Here is a 22626-nt window from a genome sequence, read left to right as displayed (position 1 = left end):
GGGCCTATGGGCTGGTGCAGGTGGCTGGCTACAGGAGAGACACGCAAGGTGAAGGGTTTGGCCTCTGCTAAGCCCTGACCCAGGCTGGAGGGTCAAACACAGGCCCAGGACTCTCCCTCCTGGCACATTATGAGGGAGAGCCCCACATCATTGTGACCCGCTTACCCCCAGGAGCCTCTGGGACAGGAAGGCGGCCGGTGGTACTGTGGGCACGGTGGACTGGGGGCCTAGGGGCCCCGGTGGCCCTAGGGACCCCCATGGCCACGGCTGAGTGTCCCCGGCCCGGGTGGGCCTCGTATCACAGCCCCGGCACCAACAACTGCCAGGACCTGGGCAACTCCATCCTGTTGCTGCTGGGTCTCGTCATCTGCGTTAACATTGGCATCAATATGGTGACACTGGTCAGGGTGGGGCCGGGTGGGAGGGTGCTGGCAGGATGGCTGGGGGGCAGGCCGGCTGGCCGGGGCCTGCCTGGGGTCACTGTGTCCTCCCCCACCTAGCTCTGGTGCAGACTCCGTGGCTTCTTACACCAAGTGTTTCGTGTTATTTGTGAGAAAGGTAAGTGGAGGATGGGGAGGTTGGGGAATAGGAAAGGCAGAAACCAGGTGTTCTAGCCCCGACCTTAAGCGGGCCCCTTCCCCTCCCGCTCTCCCTGCTCAGACACCGTAACTACGCAGCTTCTCTTCCTGCACCCCGCCTCTCCATCCCTGGAGGAGCCGGGCTCCCCACCCGCCTCTCACCTGTCCCCCGATCCACAGAAGCTTCTAAGTTATGCTCACCTGGGAAGCAGACCCAGCCCCCAAAGCAGAGCTCCCCTGCAGTCCGCCTTCGGTGCACCATGGACCCTGTGAAGATGACCGTGTCCCCCCCACCCACTCGCCGCCGTCGCCGTGGAGGCTCTGCAGCACGCCGCGCCCACCGCCCCGTAGCCTGGGCCCCTGACGCTGACAGCGATGACGAGAAGCCCCCACGTCAGCGCACAACAATCTGCTCCCACAACTGGAATTGCCCCAAGGACTGGGAAGGCTTTCAGTCCACCCAGAGGTTCTGGGCTCCCTGGGCCCAGGATGCTGTGGAGCCACCTACCCAGACCATCCGCTTCCGGCAAACTGCAGAGGGAAGGCCGCTCAAAAGAGAGATGCAGTCGGAGCTGGGCCTAGAGGCCTACGTGTACCCTGTGAACCCCCCGCCCCACAGCCCTCAGGCCCTGAGCCGCAAGAACGGTGGAGGGGGGCCCCAGGCAGAACAGGAGATGTGCTCGCCAGCGCAGCCACCCGTCCTGGGCCCGGCCCACGTCCCAGACATCCCCCGGCGCCACTCCTCAGGGCGCGTAGCCTATAATGCCAGAGACGTGAGGCGGCGGCTGCGGGAGCTGACCAGGGAGGTGGAGACCCTGTCCCACTGTTACCCCCCGGTCTCCGGATCCAGCACGGCTGAGGGGCCGGGAAAGGCCTGGGTATACCGTTCCCTGACAGAGAGGTGACTGGGAGAAGAATAAAAAGAAGAGCGGAGGTGGTTTGTGGTGGTGTGGGGGGTGCCAGGGCCCACACAGCATCCAGAAGCCTGGTTCTAAGGAAACGATGCTCTCCCTGGCAACAGGGCCTAGAGAGCCCTGAGGGCCCTCATCAACCTCTTGGCCTCCCCAGGCCCTGTCCTCAGCCCTTTCCCAGGCCCTTCTTGGTTCCAAGGCTCCCACCTGCCTCTACTCCGTTCTTTAGTGCCCAGGGAAGCCCCCCACATCCCATTCCAGATCCCCAGGCAGTACTGCACTGGAGTGGAGACCCTCATCCCCATGGCCTCAGTCTCTTAGAGCTCCGGCTCCTACCAGAGCCCAGGTTTAGGCTGCAACTACAGGTGAGGTGTGGTCCCTCTGAAGCCCTGGTTTCTTTGGGGAGGGATGGCTGAGAGGGAGGGTACCCAGGCCCTCACGGTTCCCCAGTCAGAACCCGAAGCTCCTGTATCCTCGAGAAGGCTTGGAGCGGAGGATAAAATATTGAGGACGCTCTCAAGGGCTGCCTCCAGGCAGCCCTCTGTGACCTCACTCCTCTGATTAGCACTTCCACGTCACAGATGAGGAGACTGAGGCTCAGAGACGTCAAGTGTCTTTATTCATGGTCACACGGACACCAAGGATCAACTTCATGGCCTCAGACGCTCCGTCCCCCTGCTCCCACAAGTAGATTCCCATTGCTACTGAGTCAGCCTGGCCCATCAGAGTCTCCTCCCACCTTCCCCAGTTTCCCATGTAAACTCATCAGAATATTGCATCCACTGGACAGCAGGGAAACCCAGGCCCTACCTACTCGTAGATGGTTGGGATCACACGCACGCACACAACTTGGGAACAAGGAGCCGGGTCGAAGGGACTAGACCTCACCTTCTATACCAGATGGGTTCCTGGAAAGTGAGCAGATAGGCCTTTTATGAATCACCCTGCTTCTCTGTTCATTTTCATTTGACTAACGTTATCGATCATTTTAAGCTGATTCCATTAAATGGGTCTGTATTGAGCACCTGCTATGTGTTTGGAGTCTTGATGGAAAATTCCCACTGGCTGTTTCTATTTCTTTCTTGCTTTTTTTTCTTTTTGGCCATGCAGCGTGGTTTGCAGGATCTTAGTTCCCCGACCAGGGATTGAACCGGGGCCCTCGGCAATGAAAGCGCGGAGTCCTAATCACTGGACGTCCCGGGAATTCTCTGTTCCTTTATATCTGTTGAGATGTTCATTGTGCAAACAAAATGACTTGAGGTTCCCCCGGTACCACTTTCACAGACCCCAGCAATGAACCCGGTTTATAATAGTAGATTCCTTTTGTCATATCAACAATTACATCTATTTTGTGCTTTGTGAATTTCATGTGGTTTTCCTAAGACAGCAGCTAACCATTTTTCAACTCGGAGGGTTGGCTCAGTGGGAGGGCAGTTGGTTAGGAAGGAGAGAAACCATGGTTGGGGGTGGTCTCTGGCAAAGGCGGCAAACCCTTGCTCTGAAGCGAAGGGGCCAGTGGGCTCAGTGACCACCAGCACCTAAGGCTGCAACCCCTGGCCGGGAAGGGGTGGGTATGGTGGGTGCTAGAGGGGTTATGACAGGGAAATGGGCAGGACAAGGAGGGGATGGTGCAGTGGGGTGACCCCAGAGGGGACTCTTACTGTCACTCATCCATCTGGTCACCCTCGCTGCTGGCCCCAAGCAGGCGTGGGTGGGGAGTCCCAACAGGCTACATAAGCTGCCATAATGTCTCGAACAATGAAATGGAGGAAATCCTTTATGCATGATTCAGTCCCTGTGAAGACTGTCTCTCATCTGTAGCAACCATGTTTGCAAATCAAGTTAAGCAAGGCCCCATGGAGACAGAAGGACAGACTGAACTCTGGGGACTAGGCTCCATGTAGTGGGAGCCGAGGGCAGAGATGGCCACATAAAGGGCCAGCTGAGTGGATGAAAGATTGGCCACCTCCGCATTGTGACTCCCTGCAACGTGCCTCATTGTGACCATGCTCCCTCACCTGTTGGTGGGGGTCCCCAGGTCCTGGCATGAGTGCAGTGTGGGTCAGGGCCGGTGGGGGGGGCGGCCCACGGCCCAGGTGGCCCTAGGACCCCCCCACCATGGAAAACCAGCTCTGGTATGACAACCTGGGGTGCTGCCATCAATACCAAGAAAGTACCCAGAATGTGGAGGACTCCCTACTCCTGCTGCTGGGCCTTGTCATTCTTGTCAACATTGGCATCAACACGGCAACTATGGTCAGCGATGGTTGGGGACCACCAGTAGGGGTGAAGTGGGCTGAGGGTGGGAGCCAGCTGCAGCCTGCACCTCCGTCTGCAGGAACGGTCTTAGCTGGGGGGTGGGGGTGAGGGTAGAGAGCCTGGCCTTCATTTTCACCGCCCCCCCCCCCACAGATATGGCATGGGCTCCAGAATGCCTTAGACAAGACCATCTATTGGATTAATCAGAAAAGTAAGTACAGAAGACAGGTAGGGGGCACCCCGACCCCGCCATTCCCAGGGCCCTAGAAACCCAGGCCCCCAGGGTCCCAACCCTGAACCCTTCTGACAGTTGCCCTGCCCTCACGGACTCTCACCTCCCCCAGATGAGATCTCGCAGGCTTGTGAAAGTTCCCCCGAATATCCTCCAGCCGAGGCCCGAGACGTCCACATCCACTGCACCCTGGACCCTGTGGAAGTGAAAATGGCCCGGCCCACTTCCTGCTCCTCGTCCTCCTACCATCATCTCCACAACTGTAGCCACAGCTGCAGCCGCCAGCCCTGCAGCCACCAGCAGAGGCCGAAGAACCGCAGACAATTCCCCTACAGCCGCTCAGGCTTCCGTAGGCCGCATCGCAGCCACGGGATGTCACAGCTGCGGCCGATGCCCTCCTTTGATCGGGAGGACCCGGAGTCCTACCTGGAGGAGGAGGATGACCTTTCCTTCCCACAGCCCAAGTACCGGCGGGGGTGCTGGGGAGGGCTCTACCAGCAGATGGGCCTGCCCTCCAATGTGGGCCTCTGGGGCCGCCAGGGTGGGATCCTGGCCAGCCTGCCACCACCCTGTCTCTACCTGTCGCCCGAGCTGCACCACATGCCCAAGCGTGTGGAGGCCAAGTCCGAGCTAAGGGTGCAGTGCTTCGGGGCCCCCTGCTCACCATCCCGCATCTGGGGCAACGTGGAGGCTGACCAGTGGACCCCGTCTCCACCACCTCCCCGACGGCTGCCCCCTAACCCCTCGTGGGTCCCTGGGGGGCACAGCACTTACCCCTCAAGGGGCCAGCTCCCGTATGACTCCTGGGATCAGCGGCGGCGTGGTCTGGAAGGCTCTGAGCCTCCATCCGCTCTGGTGCCTCGGGGCTGCCGGCCCGAAGCCCGGCAGTGCAACTGCCCCCCGGCCCACGGACGGAGCCTCCCCAGCTGTGCTCACAGCCAGCCCAACCGCAGCCCGCACCCCTCCACGGGACACACGAACTACTCCCGGGATCCCCACGAGGTACGGCGCCGGGCGGCCGAATGGGCCGAGATGCTGCCCGTGTGGTGCCCTCTGACCACCTCCGCCTCCCTCACAGTGCTGGCCGAGGCCTTGTACCAGCGGGCCCCGGCTCCCAGCTCAGCGCTGCTCCTCCGCTCGCCCCAGCCCCTGCCCGACGTCCAGGCTACCGAGCACCCTCCGCCCCCGCCCACCTTCATGCCACTCAGCCGGAACCCGGGGGGCAATGCCAACTACCAGGTGTATGACAGCCTGGAGCTGAAGCGGCAAGTGCAGGAGAGCCGAGCGCGGGCCAGCTCGCTGCTACCTTCCACCTCGGCCTCGAGACCCTCTCTGCACGGGAGCCAGACTGGGAAAATGAACTGACCAGCAGCAAATGGGGGCGGGGGTGGGGGGCGGCAGGGAATGGAGAGAGGAATAAAGAGCGCCAGAGTCCAGGAAACATTGGTGGTCTTTGGCTTGGAAGCGCCACTCCTTCTGCCAGCCTGGGTCCCTGCCCTTGGCTTCCTGCAATAAGAAGCCAGGGTCCCCTTCTTGGCCTGAGAGTCCCCTTGGTTTAGCGGCCACAGTCCTGCCAGCAGGCCCCTCCTGGTCCTATACCATGCACTAAGTAGATCTGCAGCTGCAGACTCCAAACCACTGGTCTCTGGGCACCTCCTCTGTGTCTCAGCTGTCCCTGTCCCCAAAGAGCCTCATACAAGAAGCTGCTTCCAAACTGGGAGGTTCCACATCTGGGCAGGTCCAGCTCCACGCCCAGTGAAGGGCATGAAGAAGGCTGAGGCTCTGGACTCCAGCCAGGCCTTCCCCAGGGCTCTGAGGCCGAGGTCTTTCTAGTCTCAGGAGGGGCCAAGAGATGGAATGTGTCATTTGAACAAGTGAGTCAGCGGGCAGTGAGCGAATGATTGACCGCTCGAGGGGAGGTGTGCCGGATTCCGGGCCCTGTTTGACTGTCCAGGCTCAGCTCACCTGACCCTGGTTACCAGGGAATGCCACCCTGGGCCCTCCTTTTCCTCCCTCTCCCTCATTGTGACCCCACCACCTGCCCCATTATGACCCAGTCCTTCTCCCCCTCCCCCGCCAGAGGAGTCTGGCTCCCAGTGACTACGTGGAGGCCAGAGGGCCCGGGCAGGCCTGGGACCCAAGCCATGGGTGAGCGAACCCACTACGAAGCCCAGCCATGCTCTGGCACCAACCCCAGGAAGTGCCAGGACCTAGGAGACTCAATTCTTCTGATCCTGGGCGGCTTCATCTTGCTCAACGTGGGGATCAACGTGGTGACTCTGGTCAGGGCAGGATCTGGGCAGTGGGGTTGGGGGAGCCCTGGGGTCTTGAAGGGGCTGAGGTGGGAGGGCTGCTGGGGTGTGGCCGGACAAGGGTTGGATTTCAGGGCTCACCCTGCTCCCGGCCTCCCCCCTCCCCTGCTTCCCTCAGCTCTGGAGGCGTCTGAAGAGCTCCTTGCGGGCACTTTTCCATCATATTTTCCCCAAAGGTGAGTGGGCGCCAGCGTGGGCTCAGGGGATGTGGACCTGTCCCCCTTCTTCTATCCCTGCCTTGATTCTCAGCCCCTCAGGAACCCAGGCCCTGTCCCATGTCGCCCTTCCCCGCAGACAAGCAAGCCAGCTGTGTAGGCGGCCATTGCACGTGCACGCGCTACTCCGTGGATCCCAAGAACCTGCGCTCAAGAGTTTCTTCCCGCTTCCGCCATCGCCCAAGCTTCCTGCTCGGGCACCCAAACGACCTTGACTCCTGGATGCCAGACACAGATGACGAGACGGCTTCTAAGTGCTGCTGGATGCCGTCTCAGAGTGGACGGGCTGGGGCTTCCACAGAGGCTCCACGGGGACTGTGGGAGGAGGGGGTAGTGGGAGCTGGGGCGGCCCCTCCGGTCACAGCCTTAAAGTCCCAAGCCACCTTTTACTCGAGGCAAGAGACATCTTCCAAGCTCCGCAGGATGAGCAAGGTGGACGTGGTTCCACTCCGCCTGCCCCAAGAGAGCAAGACTAAGACGCCGGTCTATGACCCAGCCCAGGCGCCAGCCGGGGCCCAGCTCCGCCCCCCCGTTCAGCCCCCTGCGCATGCTCCTGCCAAGGCCCAGACCTTCTCCTCAGCCCACCCCCCTGAGCACACCCCCCCCAAGGCCCAGACCCCCTCAGCCCGCACCCCTCCACGGGACACACGAACTACTCCCGGGATCCCCACGAGGTACGGCGCCGGGCGGCCGAATGGGCCGAGATGCTGCCCGTGTGGTGCCCTCTGACCACCTCCGCCTCCCTCACAGTGCTGGCCGAGGCCTTGTACCAGCGGGCCCCGGCTCCCAGCTCAGCGCTGCTCCTCCGCTCGCCCCAGCCCCCGCCCGACGTCCAGGCTACCGAGCACCCTCCGCCCCCGCCCACCTTCATGCCACTCAGCCGGAACCCGGGGGGCAATGCCAACTACCAGGTGTATGACAGCCTGGAGCTGAAGCGGCAAGTGCAGGAGAGCCGAGCGCGGGCCAGCTCGCTGCTACCTTCCACCTCGGCCTCGAGACCCTCTCTGCACGGGAGCCAGACTGGGAAAATGAACTGACCAGCAGCAAATGGGGGCGGGGGTGGGGGGCGGCAGGGAATGGAGAGAGGAATAAAGAGCGCCAGAGTCCAGGAAACATTGGTGGTCTTTGGCTTGGAAGCGCCACTCCTTCTGCCAGCCTGGGTCCCTGCCCTTGGCTTCCTGCAATAAGAAGCCAGGGTCCCCTTCTTGGCCTGAGAGTCCCCTTGGTTTAGCGGCCACAGTCCTGCCAGCAGGCCCCTCCTGGTCCTATACCATGCACTAAGTAGATCTGCAGCTGCAGACTCCAAACCACTGGTCTCTGGGCACCTCCTCTGTGTCTCAGCTGTCCCTGTCCCCAAAGAGCCTCATACAAGAAGCTGCTTCCAAACTGGGAGGTTCCACATCTGGGCAGGTCCAGCTCCACGCCCAGTGAAGGGCATGAAGAAGGCTGAGGCTCTGGACTCCAGCCAGGCCTTCCCCAGGGCTCTGAGGCCGAGGTCTTTCTAGTCTCAGGAGGGGCCAAGAGATGGAATGTGTCATTTGAACAAGTGAGTCAGCGGGCAGTGAGCGAATGATTGACCGCTCGAGGGGAGGTGTGCCGGATTCCGGGCCCTGTTTGACTGTCCAGGCTCAGCTCACCTGACCCTGGTTACCAGGGAATGCCACCCTGGGCCCTCCTTTTCCTCCCTCTCCCTCATTGTGACCCCACCACCTGCCCCATTATGACCCAGTCCTTCTCCCCCTCCCCCGCCAGAGGAGTCTGGCTCCCAGTGACTACGTGGAGGCCAGAGGGCCCGGGCAGGCCTGGGACCCAAGCCATGGGTGAGCGAACCCACTACGAAGCCCAGCCATGCTCTGGCACCAACCCCAGGAAGTGCCAGGACCTAGGAGACTCAATTCTTCTGATCCTGGGCGGCTTCATCTTGCTCAACGTGGGGATCAACGTGGTGACTCTGGTCAGGGCAGGATCTGGGCAGTGGGGTTGGGGGAGCCCTGGGGTCTTGAAGGGGCTGAGGTGGGAGGGCTGCTGGGGTGTGGCCGGACAAGGGTTGGATTTCAGGGCTCACCCTGCTCCCGGCCTCTATGACCCAGCCCAGGCGCCAGCCGGGGCCCAGCTCCGCCCCCCCGTTCAGCCCCCTGCGCATGCTCCTGCCAAGGCCCAGACCTTCTCCTCAGCCCACCCCCCTGAGCACACCCCCCCCAAGGCCCAGACCCCCTCCCCAGCCCTCACCCCTGAGCACAGCCCTGCCCAGGTCCATGGCCCTGAGCATACCTCAGCCCATACCCCAGCCCAGGCCCAAGCCCAGGCCCCCTCACATGCCTCAGCCCAGTCCCTGGGCCACACTTCTGTCTGCACCCTGACCCACGCTCATCTGACCTGTACCCATGCCAACACTCTGGTCCCTCCCCCAACTTCTGCCCCAGTCCCTCCCCCAACTTCTGCCCCTGCTACTACCCCTGCCCTAGCCCCTCCACCAGCCCCTGTCCCGATTTCTGCCACAACCTCTGTCCCAGCGCTGGTCACGGCCCTGACGACCACTCCAGTCCCTTCCGCCACCCCTACCCCCATCCTAGATTCTATTCCCTCTACCTTGTCTGCCTTCAGCCAAGGCCTCTCCTCCGGCCATGTGTGTCCCCTTCAGAACTCTGGGTATTCCAGAAAGGACTTGGGTACCCTCTCCAGGCCCCAAGAGGGGCATGGTCCGGTGACCTCTGGTACAGCTGAGCAAACACTGAAGCAATGTAGTGGGGACAGTGCCAAGCCCTCCACAGGATCCATACCGGGTTACCTGGAGTCGGGGAATGTGGAATGGAAGATCTCAAACGATGCCAAAGACAAATTTGTACAGTCCGAGACCTTCCCTTACTGCAGCTTCCATTCTTGCGGTTCTGAGAAGAGAAACACGGACCCTCAGACTCCAGTCTACCCCAAATTCCTGGTGTACTCGAAGGATGCTGCACCTTCTCAACCTTGCTTCCATTCTCCAACCAGTGCCCAGAGCTCACCATGCACCATGCCTCCACCATGCACTCTTTCTCTGCCTCTTGTTTCTCCCAGATCCTTTGTCCTTCATCAACACAGCAACCACCAGAAGCCCTCCACCTTAACACAACCCCCCACCTTTCCCCCAACCTCCAAGTCTCCTCAGTCTGTCCTCTCTTCCCAGGACCCCATCCCTCCCCAGTTATCCACTACTTCCCAAACCCCAAACCAGCCCCAACCTCCTGAACTTCATGAGAGTCTAGGCCTCAACCAAGGCTCTGTCCTCCAAAGGACCCCAGGCTCTTCAAAAGACTGTAGAGTTTCTAGAAACCGAGGCCTCACCCCAAATCCAGGCCTCCACAAGAACCCAGGCCTTACCCAAGACCCAGGCCTCCACAAGAACCCAGGCCTTGCTCAAGATCCAGGCCTCCACAAGCTTCCAGGCCTTACTCAAGACCCTTATCTCTGCAAGAATCCAAGCCTTTCCCAAGACTCTGACCTTCAGAAGAATCCAGTCATTACCCAAGATTCTGGCTCCCAGAAGAGCTTAGGTTCTACTCGAGTTGGACGTTCCTTTAAAGGCCCATATCTCACCCAACCCTCTGGTCTCCACAAGAACACACCATTTCTCCAAACTTCTGACATTCAGAGAAGCTCAGGCTTTATGCATGATTCTGGAGTCTATAGGAATCTAGAACGAAATCAAGAGACTGTACTCTATAAAAGTCAAGAGGTCTCCCAAAAAACTGGCCTCCATAATAGCCCACACCCTTCTCAAGATTCTGGATGTTACAAGAGTACAGGTAATGCCCAAGATTCAGGAGTCTCTAGGAGTCCAGACTTTACCCAAGATTCTGGGCCACAGAAGAGTCCATACCTTGCCCAAGACTCTGGAGTCAACAAGAGCTCAGGCCTTTGCCAGGAATCTGGTCTCCATAAGAGCCCAGGCCTTGTGCAAACCCCTTGCCTCCATAAGGGCTCAAGCCCTACCCGAGACTCAGGAGACTACAAGAATCCAGGTCTTACCCAAGATTCTGGAGTCTGCAGGAGCCAAGGCCTTACGCAAGATTCTGACCTCCATAAGAATCCAGGCCTTACCCAAGCCACTGAAGTCAAAAGGAGATGTGGCCTTACCCAAGATGCTGGAATTTACAGGAGCTCAGAACATACCCATGACCCTAACTTCCACAAGTACTCAGGAATTAGTCGAGATCCTGGCCCCCATAAGGGTTCAGCCCTTACTCAAGACTCTGGCTTATCCAAGAGATCAGGCCTCGATAACAACTCATGCCTTAACCCAAATCCTGGCCTCCACAAGAAGCCTCTAGGAACTGACTCTGTCCAAGTTTTGGGCCCACATCAGACCCGAAAGTCATCTATATCTGAGGCAGTTCCTCGAAAGGAGGATGCAGGGCAGCACATACCATGGACTTCTGTCCCACCCAGTCAGAAATCCTGCTTTCCCAAGGCTCAGGTGACCTACAATGACCTGCAAACCTTCTCAGAGGTACCTGTACTGATTGAGCTGCAATCATCCTCCCAGCGAGCAGGCAGCCAAGACCGGGTGTACCACCCCATGGATACAGTTCCTCCAGCCTGCCAGAACTATCGCCAGATGTCTACGCCTCCCAAAACCAGCTGGAAGCCCTACTGTCCTGGGTCAGGCACCCGGCTAGGGCATGTGGTCTTCGACGCCCGCCAGAGACAGTTCAGAGCAGGCAGGGACAAGTGCGAAGCTCTGTCTCCCAGGCGCCTTCACCGAGAGACATCCAACAACTCACCGGAGACCATCAAGGAGTGGGGATATCAGTGTGATGAGAAACTTAGAAAAAGAGGGGACAGATATGCATGAAGAATAAAGAGACAAGAGGAGTGTTCTGTGGTTGTTTGAGGACATCCACCCCAGCCCCATCCCACAGGGCCTGATGAGGACCTAAACATCCCTGCTTTCCCTCCATTGCTGTCTAGCTAAATCCGTTATCCCCAAGGCCCTAGAGCTGCATTGTCAATTACAGTAGCCACTAGCCAAATGCCTATTAGAATGTAAATTAGTTAAAATTAAGGAAAATTAATTCTGTTAAAAATTAAGTTAAAAAGTTAAAAATTCTCTTCCTCAGGGAACAGAATTTCCCTGGCGTCCAATTCTGTTCCCTGGCGTCCAATTCTGTTCCCTGGAGGTCCAGTTGTTGGGACTTGGTGCTTTCACTGCTGTGGCTGGGCTTCAATCCCTGGTCGGGGAACTCAGACCCCGCAAGCTTCATGGCTTGGCCAAAAAAAAAAAACTTCTGTTCCTCGGTGCCGTGATCTTCTAAGTGCTCAGTAGCTACATGGAGCTAGTGGCTACTGTATTGGACGGCACAGATTTAGAACATTTCCATCATCATGGAAAATGCTATTGGAGAGCAGTGCTTTAGAGTTTAGAGCAATTTTCCTTTCCCTGTCACCCACCTCCAGCATCTTAAAGCTCCCCCAGAGCCCAGAGAACTTAGTTTTTTTTAGGGTGGCTCAGAAGCCACCCTCTGGGGAGGAGGTAAGATGTAGGGATGGACACCCAATGCCTGATTTCCCCAGACTGTGAGAAAGAAGAGCCCAGGCTTCAGTTTTCCTGATCTGACCTCTTGGGTCACGACCAGATGTATGGAAACTTGCCTCCACCGTGCTGGGCTGTGTTTGAGGCTCTTGGTTACTGAGGGAGAAGACCTCTCTTTGTCAGTGACTAGGAAACCTTGTGTTTTAGGCCCCCCAAATTGAGCCCTGGATTCTGAGGGTCCCCTCCTTCATAGGCCTCTAATTTATTCGAGGTGTCTCCATTTAATTTTCTTGCCCATGGACTTAGGCCTAATTCACTGTGGAGACAGACCCCTGGGAAAAAGGAATGTAAGAATTCCTGGTCCAGCATGCATTGGTCTAATCTGTGAGCGTGTCTCTGGTGTCCTATCTTTCTGTCCTATTATTCTGGCTCCTAGTTTCATCCTGGACTTAAGCTGTGTCCATGATAGCACTGGTCGCTGAAAGCCATTTCCTTCCCCTGACAATTTTTCATTGCCCTGCCCTAGCCCAGCTGGAGTTTCCTCTGGACTTGATTTTCAGTCCTGATAACTCTTCTGTATACGTATACCCATAAGCTGCGAGATTCCAAAGTGTTTTCCCTGCCACCACTTGTGTGTCTGAGGTGGGAAACACTAATATGTCCCTTCCCTGAGTCAGATGTCCATCCCTGGGTCACTACATGCGCACTATCTGTGTGTTCTCGTCTAACGTTACCACCACCGATTCCAAGGAGATACGTCCCAGCTGGAGAGCCCATTTCCAACACCTCTCTGGCTCAGCTCTGACCTTGGACAAGTCATGTGCAGCCTTTCTAGGCTTGCAGTCTCATCTCTAAAATGAAGTTATAACTGCATGCAAGAACCCTTCTAGATTTAAATGACCAGGGCTCCTCTACTCCCAAGTGAGATGTAGAGTCCCCTATTTCTCCACATGCCCTAGTGTATGTCCCTCATTATTGTTTGCTATTCAGATCCATCCTATTAGGCCTCTGTTCTAACCCCAAGGAGTGTTTGTGCGGTTGACCTGGCCTTGTAAAGACACAGAATAGTTTATCGTAAAGACACAGAATAGTTTATCTCCATAGAAACTACAACTTCCATCAGGCACTACTTCAACGGAACAGGAAAGGATGTGGGGGCGTGGCCCCAACTCTCTGGTAGCTTTGAAGACAAACTACAACTCCCAGGATAGCCGCGAGATCTCTGCAGAGCGAAAGGAGTGACTGAACTCTGACTGGAGGCCGGGCTGGTCCGGAACCACCCCGACAGCCTCCAGAAAGGGGCGTGGTTATAATTTAGGGGCGTGGCCTTGCGGGCAGCAGGAAGAAGTTACCTGTTGAATCTTCCTATCCATTCTCTTCCCAGCCTTTGTAGCTACCCCTAAGAGGGAAGCCGCAAACCACTAGCCTCTTCTGAAAAAGAGGTAAGGGGACGTAGGCAAGGGGCAGCGAAGGAGGCTATTGCATTCCTTAGGAGGGGCCAAACAGCTACTTTCTACCTGCTGAGTCAGGTGAACCGTTCCATGGGGGCGGGGACCAGCATATGAGAAAAGGGCAAGGATGGAGGAGGTATTTATTTGTTCGCTTTCAAGACTAAATTTAGGGCCCTTCGTCTGCAGACTCATTGGCGGACTGTGTCTTAGGAACCCTCTTGGCCTCTGGAAGAGGAAAGAACGGGGGCCAGTTTTCCGCAGCAAAAGGAACGGCCCGTCTGGGATTCCTCCCGTCTGTGTATTTCCTAGCCCCAAAACGACAGAGCCATATGGCTTCCGCGGTCTGGGGGAGTGCTCCCTGGTGGGGCCCACCACCCCCAGCCCCAGCCCGGCCGCTCACGGACATCGACTTCTGCTCTGGGGCGCAGCTGCAAGAACTAACCCAGTTGATCCAGGAGCTGGGTGTGCAGGCGAGCTGGAGTGAAGGTCCCAAGCCAGGACCAGATCTCCTCCAGGCCAAGGACTTTGTTTTCTCTTTGCTTGGTAAGTAACCCTCCCAGCCTTCGGGAACTTGCAGCCCTCAGCTCCGCCTCACCCCGCCCCGGCTCTGGATCACGCCTTTACGATCCCTTCTCTTTCCTTAGGTCTCGTTCACCGCCGGGACCCTCGCTTTCCTCCTCAGGCAGAGCTCTTGCTGCTTCGTGGCGGGATTCGCGAGGGCTCCCTGGATCTGGGGCCTGCTCTTCTAGGTCCCTACGCTCGGGGACCTCACTACGACGCCGGCTTCACACTCCTGGTGCCCGTGCTTTCGCTAGATGGCACTGGGCAGGAGCTGCAACCGGACGTGGGATCCTGTTACGCATGGCTCTTCCTCCCAGAGCAGGTACGCGGAACCTCGGTCCGGGAGGCATGGCAGGATTGCCTAGGACCCCCAGTCCCAGGAGGACGTGATTCGATCCATCCAGCCCAAAGCAAAGAAACTCCCAAGGATCCGCAAATCTCCGTGGACCAGCTACACGGTGACGTCACTGAGCCTGAGGCACACGAGTCTTTGGAAAAATCACCTGGTAATGTTTCAGTGCCAGAGTTGCCTCAACAAGACGTAACCGATGTTGACTTTCCCTCACCACTGAAAAAAACGAATGGTGACGTCACCAAAGCAGCCGACGTCAGCCCAGTGCCACTGCCGTCGGAGGCTCCAGAGGCATGGCCCACATTGTGCCCCGCCCAGGTGGCTGCCTGGTTCTTTGCTTCGCTGGCTGCGGTCGCTGAGTCGCTGTTTCCGGTCCCGGGTGCCCCGCGCTTGGTCCACGCAGCCCGCCACGCGGGGGTCACCACCATCCTCCTGGCTACGCCCGGGCCCCCGCGCCGCCTCCTGCTTTTCGACTTGATCCCCGTGGTGTCCGTGGCCGGCTGGCCCCAGGGGGCTCGGAGCCACTCGTGGGCCGGCCCGCTGGCCTCGGAGTCGTCTTCTTTCTACCTGGTGCCCGGCGGCGGCGGCACAGAGCGGCCGGGTGCCTCCGGCTGGCAGCTCTGCTTCGCCCGCCAAGAGCTGGCGCTCAAGACGCGCATACCCGTCCCCCTGCTGCAAGCGCACGCGGCGGCCCAGGCGCTGCTGCGCCCGCTGGTGGCCGGGACCAGGGTCGCGGCGCCCTACCTCCTGCGGACGTTGCTCTACTGGGCGTGCGAGCGGCTGCCCGCGCTCTATCTGGCGCGACCCGAGAATGCGGGCGCCTGCTGCCTCGGGCTGCTGGATGAGCTGGGCCGGGTGCTCGAGGCCGGGACGCTGCCCCACTATTTTCTGAGTGGCCAAAAGCTCCGTGCGGGGGACGGCGCCGCTTCGCTGCTCGGGGCGTTGGCCCTGCTTCGCAGGGACCCTGCCCGCGCCCTGCGCGCCGCTGTGGAAGAGGCCAAGGCTGCACGCAAGGGGGGCGGCTTAGCCGGCGTGGGAGGCGGGGCCCACTAAAGACGCTGTTCCTACTAACCTGGAATGTGCTTCTTTTGGAAAGCGGGATGTGGAGGGGACTGCTCTCCCCTCACCTGGGAGACAGGCTGAGCGCCTTGGGCCCGCAGAACCCGTTCTAGAAGGCCTCCTCGCCGGTTCCTCCGCTTCCTCCCACCCTCCTCCCGCCCCATCCCTGGCACTGGTCGTTCCACTCTGGCCTCTCCACTTTCCAAATCTGTGGTCAGCACCCCTCCTACTCCGGTGCAGCCTCTGGCATCCATCTCCCGCCAGTTCTTATGGTCTTTTCTCTTAGGAGTCAATAGGGATGGGGGTAATATATTTGCTGAAAAAACGTGTAAAGGAGAAAGGTATGGAGACCTGGGACTGACCAATTTGTCTCACACAAAAGCAGAGATATTAAGGAGGCCGGATTTCACGCCAGGCTAGACCTCACCACCACCGCTATCTCTTCAGTTATTCCCCCCACCTTCATCATCCAGTTCTGTCCTCCATCCCGGGCAGTAGGGTCCCTTTCTCCATTCTCGGGGCATCCGCCATTCCATCTATCTAAGCCCAACCTCTCCCCCCATCCAGAGTTCCATTCAGTGGAGTCGCCTCCTTGTCCCTCCTCCTCTGAACCCCGAGACATGCGGCCTTGCCTCGGCTCCGCCTGTCTCTAAGACCGTCGCCACTCCCTGCCTCCGAGGAACCCCGGGGTTCCGCCCGCCCAGCTTCACCCCCGCTTCTTTCCCGGCGTCTCCGCCCCCTGCCCCGCCCCCGGGCCGGCTCTCGGAGGAGGGGGGAGCTGCTGTCGCCGCCGCCGCCTCAGCTTCCCACAGCCGCTACCTCTGCCGCCGCTGCCGCCGCTCCGCTTGGTCCAGCCGCCAGGCCCAGTGCTCACTTCGCCAGACCAGGGCACTCTGCGGAGACACCCTCACTCCTTCCTGGGGTCCCGGACGCCTAGCCGGGCGTGGGGGGAAGCTCCGCTTGCGGGGTACAGGGAGGGAGGAGCCTGGAACCGGAGCCAGCGCCGGCCGTCCCCGGATCGACAAGACAGGACAGGTTGAGGGGCGTCGGGGAAGGAAGAGGGGGTGCTATAGGCAGTCCCGGGGAGGACAAGGGAGCCCTGTCGCAGAAAGCTCTGATGAGCTCTGACTTATAGCGGGTCTGTTCACATTTGGGGACCCGTGACAACGTGGGTGCACTCCTCTCTCGGGGGGCTGGTTGGATTGGAGGGCGTGGGATCTAAACAGCACCAGCTGTCCCCGAGGAAATTAGGGGCTTCCAGAAAAAAAAAAAAAGCCAAAAACCTATGCTCCTTATTCCGAGGTGACAGAGGGCCCTCCAGACAACCGCCTGGTGTAACCACTAGGAAGGGCGGATTTGGAGGTGACTTCAAAAGGAGTGGAGGGTAACAAGGTGAGGAAAGGGGCTCAGCAGCTGGAACCCTGTGCCACTAGAAATGGGGGTGACTTGGTAAAAACCGGTATCATCCAGAGACAGGGTCTGGGAACCTCTTCTTGCTGATTGGCGACAGTCTGGATATTTCAAGGCATAGTTTTTTGGGGATTTCAGTGAAAAAAAGTGGGGGATTCTTCACTTAGAGGGTGGCAAAGGAAAAGACACCAAGGTTGGGTTCTTCCTAGACACTGGCAGCACCCCAGCAGGGGTGGGGTGAGCTAATATCCCCAAAGCTAAGGACCCACACCCTTAAAATTACAAGAGTGGCTTTGGCAGGAGTGCAGGGCCCGGAAATAGGGTGGAAAGGTGCCTGGGGATATTGGAACCACATCCTGGAAAATTTGAGGGTCTTGGCTTTGGGATAGTGTTAGTGGGGGACAGGGACACTGGAGATCAGAGAGGGGGGAGTTTTCTGTGAGGGGCAAAGGTCGAGGGTGGGGTCAACTGAGAGGTACATAGGCTGCTGGGTCTGGCGAAGCTAGCACGAGGCCCAAGGGTGGGAGCTGGTGCCTGGGGTGGGGGTCGTCTAGGGCTTATCCTCAGGTCCCGTGGGTGAGGCGGCGAGTCGGACCGGAGAGTCAAGAGCATGTCCTGGTGAGCTAGCGGGCTTCTCTGGAGGGGGTGGGCAGCGCGCTCCGGGAGCCTGCCTGTTTTGGGGTGTCTCCTCCCGGGGCGCCATGGCGGCACTGGCCAGCAGCCTGATCCGGCAGAAGCGGGAGGTCCACGAGCCCGGGGGCAGCCGGCCCGTGTCGGCGCAGCGGCGCGTGTGTCCCCGCGGCACCAAGTCCCTTTGCCAGAAGCAGCTCCTCATCCTGCTGTCCAAGGTGCGACTGTGCGGGGGGTGGCCCGCGCGGCCGGACCGCTGCCCGGGTGAGTGGCTGGGGCGGGGTCTCCGGGCCGGGGGTCTCTGCCTGGGAGGTTGAGGCCAGGGACTCGGAAGAGCGGGGCCCGACTGACGGGGGCTCCCCGAAAGTGAAAGGGGGTGGGCCTGGACCACAAACTCTCGGCCAGACGATGCCTCAGATTCCCTTCTCTCTCGCCCATAACCCCGAGTCTCCTTGCTTTCGAGGGCAAGGGGAAGGCTTGAGGGGCTAAGCCTGGTGCCCCGAAGCCTGGCAGCTCCCGCTCGCCCCCCCTCCCAACACAGGAGTCCCCACCCCCACCGTCCTCTGCCTACGTGCGGTCTCTCGCGATTCTTTCAATGCCGAGCGGAGGGGCCTGGGGGTTCCGGACGCCTGGGTCACCCCGAGGGTTTCTGCGGCTCCGGCAGCCCCGCCCCCGCCCCGGTTCTCCCGCTCCTCCGACCCTTGGTTCCGTTCCTCCTCGCCGAGCTTGCCTGGCTCGGTACCAATCTCCCCAGCTCTCCCCCGGGTGTCCTTGCAGCTACCTCGCCAGTCCGCCCCTCTGTGCGCCCTCCTCCCGTGACCTGCACTTCAAGAAGGGAGCTGGGCACTCCCCCATGACCGCCTACGCGACTCCGAAATCGGGTCCCACGGGCTCAGGGGACCCTCTGCCGCGAGGAACTCAAGACACACTACACGGCTGGATACCCGCACGGAGACTGGGGGTCGTACCATCTACGAGGGGGTACCGGGAACTCGGCCGCAAGCGCCGGGGGAGGAGAGTTGTGAGGGTTAGCGTGTGGTCCCCGTCCAGGTGCGACAGGCGGGAAGTCCCTCTGGCCTCGCTCCCGCCCGCTCCCAGCTCCCCTAGGGGGAGACCCCCCCGCCCCCCGCTGGCGTCCTCCTCCCCCCGCCGCCGCCCCTCCGCAGTGGTACGGTCCGCAGCCCACCCTTTGAGTGGGACCCAGCCCCCACGTGAGTCAGCCTGCCTCACCAGCTCCCTGGCCCCCTCCCCCATTTCCTTGGTTTGGTACCGAATATCCCCCATCCCAGGCGGGTTACCTGGCTGAAGGGGAGAGGCTGAGCCTCAGGGAGGGCTGGGCCCCCGCGAGCCAGCACACTGACAGACAGACAGACAGATGGGTCAGTGTCAGACAGGCCGGCGCTGGGCCAAGGCGAGGCCCGCGCGAAGCGTGCGGCAGCCGCAGCAGCAGGTGCTGAGTCAGCGTCAGGCCCACTCCCACCCCCACTCCTGAGGGGGTGCCCCTACCCTGGGGTCACCTTACTGCCCCCCACATTCGCAAACACGCTGCCCCTTCACAAGCTCTGCCTGTCTCCCTTTGTCCTCTGCCTTTCCATGTATCTCTCCCCTCCTCTTCCTTCTTCTCCCCTCCCTCCATTCTGGTTGAGCTGTAGAGTAGGAATTAAGCCTTTAAATAAATTCAGTCAATTAAACTGAAAGCTGGTTAGAGGAAGCAGAAGGGACCCACACCCCAGCTTCCTCTGGAGTCAAAGAGAGGTGGGAGAGAGCTTGCTTAGAGGGTCAGGGAGCTGGGGCTCTGGGACCCTCTTCCTTCCTTCCATCCTCCTTTCTTTCTCTCCTCTGATCCCACCAAGTGTAGCAATGTTTCTGGGAACAGAGATGTCATGTTCCAAGATGAATGTCTCTCTCTCCAGAGCCTCAGCTCAAAGGCATCGTCACCAAACTGTTCTGCCGCCAGGGTTTCTACCTCCAGGCGAATCCCGACGGGAGCATCCAGGGCACCCCAGAGGACACCAGCTCTTTCAGTGAGAGGGGAAGCCAGCTGCTGGGTGGGAAGGGGGAGAGCAGGCATAGGAGATGACAATCCTGTTGTGGCTTCAGGTTCTGTTGTTTTCAGTCTGGCTCGTTGACCCCCCAAAGGAAGAAGTAGAACTGGGACCAGAATTGAGGGGGGGGTCAGATGGGGATTGGAGGCTTGGGGTACTGATACCCCTTCTCTCCACCCCCAGCCCACTTCAACCTGATCCCTGTGGGGCTCCGTGTAGTCACCATCCAGAGTGCCAAGCTGGGTCACTACATGGCCATGAACGCTGAGGGGCTGCTCTACAGCTCGGTGAGACAAGGGGGCACAGTGGCCTGGAGTCAGGGGACTCCCCTAGCTACAGCCTTCGCAACTACAGATATTTTGCAGCTCAGGGCTTCCTCTCCCTCCAGCTCTTGCCGACACCCTGTCCTCACTGCCCGCTCCCAAGCACCTCCTCTAGCGTCCCTCCAATCCCTTCTCGAATAGCCTCCTAAATGCCCCCAGGCTCTTTGAATGTCCAACTCTTTCAACCTTTTAGGACCCCTGTGTCTTCTCCAACCTCCTCTAGACCACATTATTACTCACTTCCCCAGAGTCATTCAGGATACTGGGGAAGGATTCAGGAACTCCTCCAAGCAGAAATTCCCTCCAGGTTCCCTGGATGGTGAGAGGTTGGGAGTAGAGCAGAGAGAAGTTATCTTCTTATTCCAGGCCCCCAGAAGTCTAGTTCCTGGCCCTCGGGGGCCACCAGACTGTTCCTCATCCTCCCTTTCTCCCAGTTCCTGCGTGGACTCAGAAGTTGGCTCTCCCAGTCTCAAACATATACATTATATCCTGCCTTGTTCTTCCCAGGGCTCCCTTCTGCTCAGTGATGTGTCTTTTTGTCTTTCTGTCTGTGTGTGCCTTTCTGGGTCTTTGTCTCCTCAGCCACATTTCACAGCTGAGTGTCGCTTTAAGGAGTGCATCTTTGAGAATTACTATGTCCTGTACGCCTCTGCTCTCTATCGCCAGCGTCGTTCTGGCCGGGCCTGGTACCTGGGCCTGGACAAGGAGGGCCGAGTCATGAAGGGAAATCGAGTCAAGAAGACCAAGGCAGCTGCCCACTTTGTGCCCAAGCTCCTGGAGGGTGAGTATGGACCCCCAGGGAAGAGGTGGACCACATGGGACGGTATTGACCTTGACATGGATATCTAGTGACACATAGCTAAGGGGCTATAAGTGTTTTAAGAGGACACATGCTACGACAGGTCAAGCCAGGAAGGCTTTGGCCTTTGGAGGTTTGGGAAGCTCTCCTGTGGGTTCCCAGAGGGAGTGTAGGGAAAGGGAGCCCTTTCAGAGCTCTCTTGGTGCCTAACTCTCCTTCCTGCTCCTCTCTCTCCCCTTCACAGTGGCTGTGTACCGGGAGCCTTCTCTCCACAGTGTCCCTGAGACCTCCCCTTCCAGTCCCCCTGCCCCCTGCCATGTAGTCCCCGGACTGGAGGCTCCCTGCACTCGCCACCACCACAGCCTGTCTCCCAGCCCTGCTTCTGGCCCTGCTCTCACCCCTGCTGCCACACTCATGCCCTGAGCAGCCAGGTCCCACCAGGTGCTCTACCCTGAGGGAGCCTAGGGGCCGGCCGTGACTTCCGGGGCTGCTGAGACCCTTAGATCCTTGGGCCCGGGAAAGGGGTCAGAGAGGGGGATGTCTGAAAATGGTCCTGGCTGATCACTTCTTTCCTTCCACACTCACACCCTCCAAAGCCTTTTCCCGAGATGGCGCGGGGGGTTCCAAAACTGACAAAACCAGGGCATAAATCTTCCCCACCCCGGGCTCAGCCAGTTCCTGGAGCCCTTTGCCCTTTTCATGGCCACCAAGCCATAGATTTATAGGTCCACTGGAGCTCAGGATTAGTTTCCTTCTTTCCCTACTCCACCTTTTGCCTTGTTCCAGACAGGTTCTGGAACACCAGGCACCCCCAGCCAGGGCCATTTCTGCACTCAGGTTCTGTGCTGGAACACAGGCATGCTGCCAGGCTCTGTTCTGGATCCATCAGGCTTCTGTCCTTCACCCAGATGGACCCCTGGTTTCCAAGTAGAGAGAGGCTGGATTTGGGCCCTGTCCAGCTGTTGGTCTTGGCCTCAATTGGGCCAGTCTCAGATCACCACAGGTTTAACTTACCCCAGAGGCACTCAATTCTAGAGCGTGGTGTTCTAGACACATATGGAGCCATACTTCCTTCTGAATCTCAGCTCTAGGACATAGACCACGACTCTCAGCCCTTCCCTCTAGGATGGAACTAGAGCCTATATAGCCATGTTATTGCTCTAGAGTAAGAATTCTAGAGCCACACTCCCACCTTCTCTAGTGATACCTGTTAAGCAGGAGCTCTGGAAAGGACCCAGCTATGATTCACAAAGAACTAAGTTCTGGATGGATCAAGAACCACTTCTTGTTTTCCCTAGACAATTTTCCAAAAATCTTATTCTTCCTATAGAATGCTAACCTTATTTTTTACATGCAGTTTCTAGCTCCTGCAACTCAGCTGGGGTCCTGCCAGGGAACAGAGGCTGAGGAAGGGCAGAGGAGTTTTGGAAGGAATCCCTGGCTCATAGAAGGGCAGCTAGGATGGGAAAGTGGCCAGAACCATGGCATGACTGGACCTGTGCCTGGGCTGGGGGGACATGAACACTAAGCTACCTCAGCAGGAATTCCTTCCAGGTCCCCTTTAAAGCTGAGGTCTTTAGGGTAATGGGTCTAGAATAAAAGAGACAAATGGGACATAGCTTTGACCCCCCCCAAATGAGGAGACCCCAATTCAGCAATAAGTCCCACCCTTCTCCCCTACAGGTCAGGCCAAGGAGGGTGAGGGCCTCTTGGTCTCTAGACCTCATACAGCCCTCCAGCTTCTAACTGAATAGAACTTGCTTTACCTCAGCTGGGAGTTAGGTACCCAAAAAGGCTCTGCTCCCAGGGGACCGGTCTCCACTCCATGCTTTCTCAATTAAAGACGATTTATACAATTGAAGTGTTGTCTGCCATCTGTGGGTAGCAGGCTTTGGCAGTTGCTCGGGGAGGGATCAAGTCCCAGGGGCGGGGCGGGTAGGCTGGCAGCTGCCCCCCAATAACAGGTGCACATTCCTG

At 58.8% G+C, this 22626-nt stretch overlaps 5 protein-coding genes and 1 long non-coding RNA gene across 8 annotated transcripts; 5 read left to right on the top strand and 1 right to left on the bottom strand.

Moving 5' to 3' along the window:
* Window positions 1-198: 198 nt before the first annotated feature.
* SPEM1 (spermatid maturation 1) lies at window positions 199-1516 on the top strand. The gene is made up of 3 exons (XM_007100663.1): window positions 199-401; window positions 501-558; window positions 759-1516. Exons 1-3 carry the CDS (start codon window positions 258-260, stop codon window positions 1481-1483), a joined length of 927 nt encoding a protein of 308 aa, XP_007100725.1. The 5' UTR covers window positions 199-257; the 3' UTR covers window positions 1484-1516.
* A 592-nt stretch (window positions 1517-2108) lies between these two features.
* LOC114484820 (uncharacterized) lies at window positions 2109-4162 on the bottom strand. Its single transcript, XR_003678149.1, has 3 exons — window positions 4084-4162; window positions 2515-2711; window positions 2109-2397 (listed from the first exon to the last, which is right to left on the bottom strand). It is a non-coding gene; the product is annotated as an uncharacterized lncRNA (long non-coding RNA).
* SPEM2 (SPEM family member 2) lies at window positions 3081-5765 on the top strand. Its single transcript, XM_007100662.4, has 3 exons — window positions 3081-3745; window positions 3902-3959; window positions 4093-5765. The coding sequence occupies exons 1-3, from the start codon at window positions 3608-3610 to the stop codon at window positions 5343-5345; spliced, it is 1449 nt and encodes a 482-aa protein (XP_007100724.2). The 5' UTR covers window positions 3081-3607; the 3' UTR covers window positions 5346-5765.
* A 359-nt stretch (window positions 5766-6124) lies between these two features.
* Window positions 6125-11348, top strand: SPEM3 (SPEM family member 3). Its single transcript, XM_028483628.1, is given in 7 exon segments — window positions 6125-6262; window positions 6411-6468; window positions 6587-7186; window positions 7258-7444; window positions 8260-8461; window positions 8639-11269; window positions 11271-11348. Coding segments are annotated over 7 exon segments (3894 nt in total).
* Window positions 11349-13147: 1799 nt separating this feature from the next.
* TMEM102 (transmembrane protein 102) lies at window positions 13148-15452 on the top strand. The gene is made up of 2 exons (XM_024127529.2): window positions 13148-14013; window positions 14115-15452. Exons 1-2 carry the CDS (start codon window positions 13800-13802, stop codon window positions 15434-15436), a joined length of 1536 nt encoding a protein of 511 aa, XP_023983297.1. The 5' UTR covers window positions 13148-13799; the 3' UTR covers window positions 15437-15452.
* An 827-nt stretch (window positions 15453-16279) lies between these two features.
* FGF11 (fibroblast growth factor 11) lies at window positions 16280-22489 on the top strand. Of its 3 annotated transcripts, none has more exons than XM_055082253.1 (5): window positions 16280-17746; window positions 19396-19506; window positions 19711-19814; window positions 20517-20631; window positions 20894-22489. In XM_055082253.1, the coding sequence occupies exons 1-5, from the start codon at window positions 17554-17556 to the stop codon at window positions 21070-21072; spliced, it is 702 nt and encodes a 233-aa protein (XP_054938228.1). In that variant the 5' UTR covers window positions 16280-17553; the 3' UTR covers window positions 21073-22489. The 3 variants fall into 3 exon arrangements, with proteins under 3 accessions (XP_054938228.1, XP_023983299.1, XP_028339430.1); XM_024127531.3 differs by having other exon boundaries at window positions 20433-20631; XM_028483629.2 differs by lacking the exons at window positions 16280-17746; window positions 19396-19506; window positions 19711-19814 and having other exon boundaries at window positions 19821-20631; window positions 20894-22484.
* The last annotated feature ends 137 nt before the right edge of the window (window positions 22490-22626 follow it).

Source organism: Physeter macrocephalus, unplaced genomic scaffold (genome assembly GCF_002837175.3).
Source record: "Physeter macrocephalus isolate SW-GA unplaced genomic scaffold, ASM283717v5 random_50, whole genome shotgun sequence".
Taxonomy (NCBI): Eukaryota; Metazoa; Chordata; class Mammalia; order Artiodactyla; family Physeteridae; genus Physeter; species Physeter macrocephalus.
The sequence above is the reverse complement of the archived record's forward strand: the minus strand, read 5'-3'. Positions and strand labels throughout refer to the sequence as shown.